The following is a 10,235-nucleotide window of genomic DNA, read 5'->3' on the forward strand; positions in this document are numbered from 1 at the left end:
CGATTCTTGTTCTGTTTTCTGTGAATATCTGCCTCACCCTCTCAGACTTTGAGTTGCGCGCGCTACTAAAGAGACGTGTTACCATGGAAACCAAACAATGGTGTAGCTGTATTAAAGTCCGAGTGGAAACAGTCGTGTGTAAATCATAGGTGTAAATCAGATTTTGTCAGAAATCGGGAGAAATGCGGGAGAAATATGACCCCGGGAGGAAACCGGGAGAGGGCAATGAAATTGGGAGTCTCCCGCGAAAATCGGGAGGGTTGACAAGTATGGGCGTGGTGTTGTTGCAGGAGGTCCCGATGGAGAATACTTTTGCTGTAGTATATCTCTACTATATACATCGATACAACATTACGTGTTCGTGTAGTAATAGATTTATTTATTTTCTTCTTAAGAGAGTACCAGAATGTGTATTTTATGTTAGTATTTCAAAAAATCTCCTGGGGGAGAATCCCCCCAGACCCCCTGCAGGGGTTGGGTTTTCAGCATGTCAACTCTTTCACCTGTGGGGAAATTGCAGGATTGGCTCCAGGTCACCCTTTTTATTCACTACAAGACAAATGTGCCTTTTTATTTCATACAGTTCAATTTGGATTGAGACAGGGAAATAATCTAAACCTAACGCGTGGCGTTTCACTGTCAAGGGGCGCATGTATGTGATTACATTGCAAATACTGATTTGAGCCCCACCACTGTATGGGTTAGCCCTACCATAGATTACCCAACAAAAATACTCTGGAGCAACTGCCGACCCGTATTGCGCATACGCAGATCTAAGATCCAGTAGAAATTATAAAAAAGTTAAAGTCTGCTGCTTATTGTTCTACTAGGCCAAAATAGAGTCAAAGAGTATATGAGAGTGAGAGTGTGTTAATTAATATATTTAGCAGTTTGGAGTAAGTCTGGAGATTTGTTTGTGTGTGTGTGTTTCATGTATAGGCCTCTCACGATAATTAATTTTGTTGGAAATTATTGCGATAAACGATAATATTGTCGGCACCGTTGTATGACCATTTTAGACCACTGACATAATGGTAATATATAATAATAATTCAAGTACATCCTTTCAAACTGCTAGTTCCTATATATATCCTCATGTAAATGGCAATTTATCGAGTTCATTTTTATTTATCGTACGATAAGTCAATTAATTGCTTATCGCGACAGGCACACAATAAAACAGTGGAAACAAACATGTGTTTGACTTTCATTAGTGAATGAAACTGTGTGCCCTTTATAGTCTGTGTCCAATATTGTGTATTTGTATATATCGTATATATATATCCTATATATATGATAAGGTCCCGCTGCTGACACAATAGCAGTCATTTTGTGCGCATATGTGTAATTAAACCCATGATATCAAAATCTCACTCCAGCCAGATACCCAAAGTTGGCAACCCTGTGAATACAGTTAGCCTACTTGATTTTTGTATTCTGATTTCCCGGAATTGAGGTTGGTATGTCTCTGTCGGGTGTCTGATAACACCGTTATGTTAGGAAAACATAGGGAAAAAACTGTACTCGAGTTTCGGGCTATATTCCTTAATTTATATTTGACAATCATCACCCAAACTTTAGTTTTACGTTAAGACTTACAACTATATGTCCGTCAATGGTGGTTGAACCGCCGGGGCCGCCGGTGTAAGGCCGGGCGGTCTGTAAAAGAGTAGGCCGGGTGTGCTACCCTAACCCTGACAACCGCAAAGCCGTTCCGTCCACCAAGTTCACGCAAAAGTGGGGGGTGGGTAAAAAAAAAAAATAGTTCAGAGCCACTCATTCCACGCTCATGGCCTCAGGTTGGGTCTCTCCGTCACCGGAACGCCTGTCATCTGACGCATGACGCTTTTGAGAAGGGACGGGAACTTCTTCTTCACTAGGAAGCAACCACTTCTCAGAACGAAACAAACGCGAAGGTGTCGTCAATCGGGGCGACGCCCTGTCCTTCAGTTGTCTCTCCGTCTGCGACCTGTCAATCCCGGATCTTCGTCCAATTCCCAACATTGCCTTTAATGTAACATTGTCGGCAATGCAATAAGTCNGGCAGTGCACTTACAACTACAATAAGCATGTTAATGTTAATCTAATAGCTCCGGCGATCCACTAGCACCTCCCCCCCCCCAATTTTGCATTTTGAAATGCTCCCGATTTCTGAGGTCTAAAGGTTGGAGAGTATGACCAGGAGAAAGAAGTTTGGGTCATTTTGGAGGCGGTCGAGGAACAGTTTCAGACAAACCTGACATTTTCACTACAGATCTTGGTATCTATTTAGGACATGTTCCACTTGAGGGGGGAATTTTGCTGACTGCAGGCCACATTCCAGTAATCATTTTATAAATGCAAGCTCAGAGATCACATGACCACGAGTCACCGTGTCACTCAGCAGGTTTCACAAGCACAGATTAAACTGTGCCTTGTTTGGTTTTCCTTGATGTGGTGAAACTTGTTCTGGTCACATGATGCTGGAGCTGATGTGTACTTAAAACACACAGCTGGGATCAAAGTAAACTCATGAAACGTTCATGCTTTAAAGTTTGCTGATATAAGAGCCAGTATTTTGATTTTATCCCATGATATCAAAATCTCACTCCAGCCAGATACCCAAAGTTGGCAGCCCTGAAGAAAGGCCACCTAATTGTGACATCTGTAGTCAACACACTATAAAAGACTACAAATCCCACAGCGCCTCCTCTAAAGGGACAGTGATGGGCAACATGTAAGACGATGTTGAGGAACAGTGTTTAACCGTTAAACTACCCTTTAAGTTATTAAGTTATATAAGCCTTATCAAGAAGAAAGAATCCCTAAGTTGTTTGTTATTTTATTTGAGTTTTGCTTATTTGTTTTGACGATTGTAAAGGCCTCTTTTCTTTGTTGCACATGTAAAGGTTTGTTATTTTATTTTTGAGCAAACACATCGCTTAATACCATCCAAACCATCGGAGGCCAAGCAACTCTTCAAACTTTAAGTAACACAAATATAAAGGAAGAAAAGGAGTTCAAACATGTCTGTTTTGACGCGTCTAGTGGCTGGATAGATAAACAAGGAAGGAAGCCGCGATAATGTGGTTTGGAACATAATATGGCGCTTCATTACAGCAGCATTTAGCTGAGAATCTCTGAGCAGGCCTAAGCCGACCTTTAAATGGAAGCAGATAACATTATTTGAATGACTGAATGTCAAATGTAATATTCATGTTACCCAATCACAGTCAAATCCGATGAGCTCAGACAGAAGAGGTAACTGCAGCTTTTTAAAACTATCCTGATCCTTATTTTTAATTCAATCACATCTATTCATATTGTGAAGAGTGTTACTCTGCAGGGTACAGACTACAGATATCCTCTGGGTTTTGAATAATTCTCTCTTATTAAGTGACTTTTCCTTAACAATAATTGTTATGATAAGCCAAAATATTTGTCTTTGACTTGAATATTTGACTGAGGAGTATACTCAAATGAACACATTCAAAAAGGCAGCAAAAGAGATTCTCAATTCCACCTCTGAGGACCTCTCCAGAGATGCATGGTTGGTGGCTGCTTGGAGGCAGGAGTGGGAGCTAGCCAGGCCCTCCCGCATCCATCGCTACATCTGGGACCCAGGAGATGGCGCCATAGGAGGAGACGACCTACCACGCCGGCAATGGACCACACTAAACCGTCTACGAACTGGGGTCGGTCGTTTCAAAACATCAATGAAGAAGTGGGGCCTGGCAGACAGTGCTGCATGCGAGTGCGGTGACCCTGAACAGACTGCCGAACACATAATCACCACCTGCCCTTTATATAGACCACCCTCGGAAGCCAGCCTCTTCAACGTAGGACCAGAGATGCGGGCATGGCTAGACGACACAGAGTTGGACCTCTGACGTTACACGAAAGAAGAAGAACACATTCAAATATAGGACTGCTTCATGCACAGCATTTACAATTTGGCACAGGCTTGAGTGACCATTTTCTGAGAAATAGTCACATCTTGTCACTCATTGAAGGAGTTTTACTGGGTGATGTATTTGTTTACAGTTTAGAATGTATTCAAAGTCCTCTTACATTTAGATTAAATATTAGATATGATACACTGCACACTTCATTATTTTTTTTCAGAGTAAATTACCAAATTATTATTGTACTTATTTATTAGTCACTTTACTTATTTGACTTAAAAAAAAAATAGTGAAAATGCGTTTTTATAATTCTTTATTTGCTCTTTTCTTTTTTTTTTACTTGATCTCTTTCTGTCTTTGTGTACTATGCACCATTATACACCAAAGCAAACTATGTATGTGTCAACCTACTTGGCGATAACCTGATTCTGATTGGCAGATTAGATCTTAGAAAATATAATTGTACAGTATAAAACAGCATGTCTCAAGTCTTAATGGCTCTTCAATAATGACCTGAATATTATTTTAGAACAGACCTGCCAATCAAACATGTAGGCCTACCTGAATATATGATCAATGACTGCCTCTATATGAATGTCTACACCTGTGCATATTTCACTGTATGCCTCTCCTGCTACATGCTACTGTCAGAGAGATACAGCTGAACACCATCAGCATATTGGTCACTGCTGGAATATGGGTGTAAAGGAATGAGCTGGAGACATCTTCCTCACTGCATCAGGATTGTTCTACCACTACAGTCATGAAACAGCAAAAATACATTCTCAGACTAACTTCTTTTAACTTTACAGCTGTACTCAGGCTGAGGCAGACTGTGGATGTCCTGCCTAACAGGTGCAACAGAACTAACAGGAGAGTGACTAAGCACAGAACACACCTGTGTGCATATCAATGACTGCCACGTGCTTCCCTCCACACCCAGAGCATGTGATCTTTACATACCTTCTACACTACTGAATTGTACGCACGGCAGTGGGTGCTAGCAATGAAGGCTGGAAAAGGCTAAGTTTTGGCAGAATTACTGGACCCTATACTGTTGTGCACGCTGCATCAATATTGCCAGTCCACGCCGCGGGCTCAAAGTATGCTAATTGTGAACTTGTGTCAAATGTTGGTGCCTCGGGCTACAGCTGGATCTACAGTATGAGCAGTTTGTAACAACCGCATTCCAAACCTCAGTCACCACAGAGAGAGCCTCGGGCTACAGCTAGCAGCAGTTACATGCTTCATGTTGCTCAGTAATGGCGGGTGGCTCTCTAGGATGGTGATTTCTATGATTTAGTTGTTTTTCAGTCATTTTATAATGCGTAACAAGTAGCTTCTTCTGTGGTGTTTGAAACAATTATAATAGTTCATTACTAGCCTTTCCTATCCTGAGCCTCACATGCTGCTTATTACACAAACTGGAAATTGTAAGATGGTAACACAGAGGGAACTCAAATGTGTCCTTAATATAAGCTCTATGAGGAATAATTTTCAATATGAATTGATACATTAATAGTCCCCAACAAATGAACTTCCTTTATTTGATCAAATCTGCAGTGAACAGCTGTTTAAGGAAATTGACTGGCACAGGTATTTCAGGAGAAAGTATAATAATACTTTTTTTTAATATCTAAAACTTAGATGAAGTATATGTAAACGGTACCTTGCTTGTCCTGTAAGGGTACATCTGTGCGATGGGGAATGTTTCTGGACATTTCTCTATGGACGAGATGAGCGTGGAGATGTTGACGACGGCCGACCTGCTGCAGGACATCTTATCACCTGAGACACAGAGAGACAAACACCTGAATCAGCACATATGAGTTCAACAATACGTTTATTATATTATGATCAATGTCAAACGTAACGTGTGTTTGTGTAGAACTCAAAGTATTTCAGGCTGTTTTCGCTGCATTACCCTTCACAGTAGAGTCCATCTCTGCAGCCTTCTGGAGGAGCGGGAGCAGCATCTGAAGAGAGAGGAGTGTGTGTGTGTGTGTGTGTGTGTGTGTGTGTGTGTGTGTGTGTGTGTGTGTGTGTGTGTGTGTGTGTGTGTGTGTGTGTGTGTGTGTGTGTGGTTTAATGGCCAAGGTGCAGGCGAAACAGGTTGGTTTGTAGTCTGCAATGGAAGACATTCTTGTCTCCGCTTTTGTTTACTAGATTGTCATAGATACATGATGATGTCATCATCAGGGTGTGTAGCTTCTTCTACAATCAATCTTCTGTCAGAGGTTGCAAACAATCAGAAGTGGAAGGAGTACTCCGATTATTTACTTAAGTGAAATAAGCAAAACTACAATGTCAAAATACTCAGCTGAAAGTAAAAGTTCTGCAGTCAAAATTGTACTAAAGAAAAAGTACAAAATATTAGCATCAACAACTACTTTAGGTACCAAAAGTAAAAGTACTCATTATATATTTAAGAACCACATATTTTAATTTTTATTATAATTATTAGTGTAATAATGTGTTAATCACTTCACTGTTGCACTAAATGAATACTTAAATTGTTTCATATTCAATCGGGTAACCTATTATAGTATATGATCATTAATTAGTCGATGTATATTTGATCATCTAAATCAACAAAGAAGCTAGTTACTTATTCTGCGAAATAAATATGCAACATTTGCCTACAAAATGTAGTTGAGTAAAAGTATAAAGTAGTATAAAAGGAAAATACTCAAGTAAAGTACAAGTACCTAGATTTGTTACTGATGTACTGTAGTAAATGTACTTTCCAGCAGTGTAAACCCTGCAGTGGTTTCCTACTCTCATCATGACCACACGCTCACATCTGATCCCCAGAACACAGACCTACCTTCACGAGGAGAAACGGGCCGACCACATTTGTTTCGTACGCCTCCATCATGTCCTTCTTCCCGCAGGCAGAGAGGGGGGCGGGGGTCTCGGGTCTGTTGATGGCAGCGTTGTTGATGAGGAGGTTCAGCCCCCCGGCCCCGATGATCCTGCTCACTGTCTGGACCGCAGAGGAGATGCTGTCCACATCTGATACATCTGCTCAAACACACACACACACACACACACACACACACACACACACACACACACACACACACACACACACACACACACACAATGTTTATTGACATTGTAACCCTGTGTCACTAAATGTGGATTGTATCGTTGTTTTTTCTAATTGCCTGAGTCTATTAGCTTGTATCTCTGCCGATGGATGTGCTTTTGTGTCTGTTGTGTGTCCCTGGTTTTGAATATAAGGACTTTTCATTGTGTATGTGATTTAATATGTGCTGCTATTATCTGTGCTCATGTGCTCTTGTTTGTCTTACTTTAATGCCGTCAGCCTGCCAGGGACTGCAGATTAGCCTTTACATGATGGGCTCAGGTTAATGAATATGTGTCTCCTCTTAAATAAATACATTTAAAACAAATGTTCACACAAACATGACCCAAGCACTTGAAGAGGCAGGTGAAACTGTCATTTTTATTTCTTATAGTTACAAAATACTATATTTATTTACATATTTTCGACATACGTCGTACATATGTCTTTTTTATACTGTGTGTGTACTATGGTTTTTTAATACATGCTCATTGCTGTACTATGAATATTGTTCTGATATGTATTGATACACAACACTATCAGTTTTACATGATATTGTCAATATACTTTGCTTCGTCTATTTTAGACACAAAAAATACATAGTATAGTACATCCAAAATATTTTTGTTGAAAATATGAAAAGAATTACATATTTTTGACATACAATAATGTTTCGTTTGTTTTCTAATTTCGCCATACTATTTTATTTTCTTAAGTATTCAACGATTTTTCAGATATTTTTTAACATACGGTTCTATCACTTTTAAATGATATTTTGATCAAACTATACTATCACTTTTTCAATTTTATTTTTGACAAATTATATTATGACATTATTTCCTGATATTTCAACATACAATATTTGTATATAAATGTTTTTGGGTATTTCACAGATACATAAGGACGTGTATTGTTTACCTAGCTTGACTACAGTGATCTTCCCAGGACACTGAGTGGAGAGCTCTCTCAGGGCCTGCAGGGACAATGAGAGAAAGATACATGATGAGAACAGATACGAGACAGATATACTCCAAACACAACATGTACACATTTGGTCGCAACACAACAGACATTTACTTTTCTTTTGTCTTGTAAAAATCTAATGCAAGGAATGTTGTTGACTGCCGTTTGATGAAACATTTTAAAGCACCACCCAATCACCAAGGGACGTCTCTGAAAGTTCCCTAATCCTTTCAATAAGCCCTGGACAATGAAGCTGTCCACGGGATGGTCACACCCATGAGTTTCGTCTCTTAGCTCGTTCAGCAGCGGCATTTTCCAGATTCAAATTTGGTTCAGCCCTTAAAGTATAGTATAATAGCTTTTAGTTTGTTATATGAAGGTTAAAATGTATATCTAACACTTTGTTCAAAGCCCCCTCTAATTCATCATTTATTGAAAGGGTTACTTATTCATCAACAATCCCTTCAAATCAATAGAGATAGATGATAATTAGTAACACATTGTAAATAACAATTTAAAAAATCTTGCTAATGATGCATGTGTTGCTCCAGTTTTCATTCCAATGTATGTGTGTGTGTGTGTGTGTGTGTGTGTGTGTGTGTGTGTGTGTGTGTGTGTGTGTGTGTGTGTGTGTGTGTGTGTGTGTGTGTGTGTGTGTGTGTGTGTGTGTGTGTGTGTGTGTTTTACGGGTTTTCTGTGAGTGTCTCACCTGAGCCCCCGGCCCCTGGGGGTCCCGGCAGCAGGCGTAGATGTGACCCTCCTCTCCGGGGGTCTCTCCCAGCTGTTTGATCAGCGCCAGCCCAATTCCTCGGTTGGCCCCCGTCACTAAAATGTTGCCTTTGAGTTTCTCTGACATGTTTCCTGATGGGGACGACGACTGTGACTTCAACACATGAGGTGAGGGAATATTCTGTATGAAGAATAGCTTCAAAGCAGGGCTGGATTCATCTGTCTCAGGCAAAGTACTGTTTGGTGTGTGGTATAATAAGAGAAACCAGCTGTGACGATCAGTTGCAGAGAGAGAGGGAACAGCAGTCCAATCTGACATTGTGATGATCCATCGGCCCGGAACTCCCCCTGCTGAACAATAATATGATGTGTATTATCTTTGCTCTTGTGAGGAATGAGTATTTTCCCAATTGTACTTTATATTTGCTGATGCTTATAGTTGTACTTAAGTAAGATTGTGAATGCATGATGTATAACCGAGTATTTCTAACCAGTGATATTACTACCTTTACTGAAGTTAAAGACCAGTGTACTTTGTCTACTACTGATGGTGATAATGACGATAAATGGTAACACTTTGAACTCTTGCTCTTCACTGATTGTGGCGCCAGGTGCAAACTCACACTGTGAACATTTGGAAGCTCTTGCGTAAAACGTATTAAAAAAAACTGAAAGACACATCTTTTATACAACGTTTAAATATTAGGGGGATGCAGTCCAAATAAATTGTGTAATATTGTCATGTTGTAATATTGTGTTATATTGAGAGGCGTGCAGCACACAATGGAGTCTCAGAATGTAGGCCTACCTGTACTACTACTACTACTACTACTACTACTACTACTACTACAACTACTACTACTACTACTACTACTACTACTACTACTACTACTACTACTGCTACTACTACTACTACTACTACTACTAGTACTACTGCTGCTACTACTACTACTACTACTACTACTACTACTACTACTACTACTACTACTACTACTACTACTACTACTACTACTACTACTCAGGGCCGCCCCTGGCCAACTTGCCCCCCCCGACAGGAGTGGATTTTTTTTGGAAGATTGACAGTTTTGTATTTATTCTTATCTAAAAACAGAAGGCCCATATGAGATTTCAAAAGTATTTTATTTTTAAACTCCTTAAGTTTTACATTCACTCAGTTATAATGTGGTAGTTATACGTAGTTTGTTTTAAATTCTTATTGATCACATTATATAGTACATATTTCTTAATTTAATCTCCAGTATATATGAATATGTTTGGTATATTTGTTATGGAGTGGCGAAGTCACGCCCATCTACTTCCGCCCCATGGGACCTTATTTCTGAAAAATGATGCATTGAAGTCAATGGAGAGAGAAAACGTATCTTTCGATCCCGTTTGAATTGTGCCACGAATTACACATATGATGTTTGTCAATCTTAAAAAATCATTGCCACGTCAAGTAATTCCCACGGTGCCTCCTCTAAAGTGACAGAGACGGGCAACCTGTCAGAAAGACGTTTTAATCGTTAAACTACCCTTTAAGTTATCAAGTTACAGAAGCCTTATCA

General features: G+C 39.8%; 1 protein-coding gene across 1 annotated transcript; it reads right to left on the reverse strand.

The window, feature by feature from the left end:
- Window positions 1-5,553: 5,553 nt before the first annotated feature.
- Window positions 5,554-8,794, reverse strand: LOC104950250 (uncharacterized oxidoreductase C663.06c-like; the record flags this gene model as incomplete). The annotated part of the gene is made up of 5 exons (XM_010776740.1): window positions 8,648-8,794; window positions 7,894-7,948; window positions 6,712-6,908; window positions 5,809-5,860; window positions 5,554-5,672 (listed from the first exon to the last, which is right to left on the reverse strand). Coding segments are annotated over exons 1-5 (570 nt in total), but the record flags the coding sequence as incomplete, so codon positions are not given.
- Between the last annotated feature and the right edge of the window lie 1,441 nt (window positions 8,795-10,235).

Source organism: Notothenia coriiceps, unplaced genomic scaffold, assembly GCF_000735185.1.
Source record: "Notothenia coriiceps isolate Sejong01 unplaced genomic scaffold, NC01 NC01_scaffold00017312, whole genome shotgun sequence".
Classification (NCBI taxonomy): Eukaryota; Metazoa; Chordata; class Actinopteri; order Perciformes; family Nototheniidae; genus Notothenia; species Notothenia coriiceps.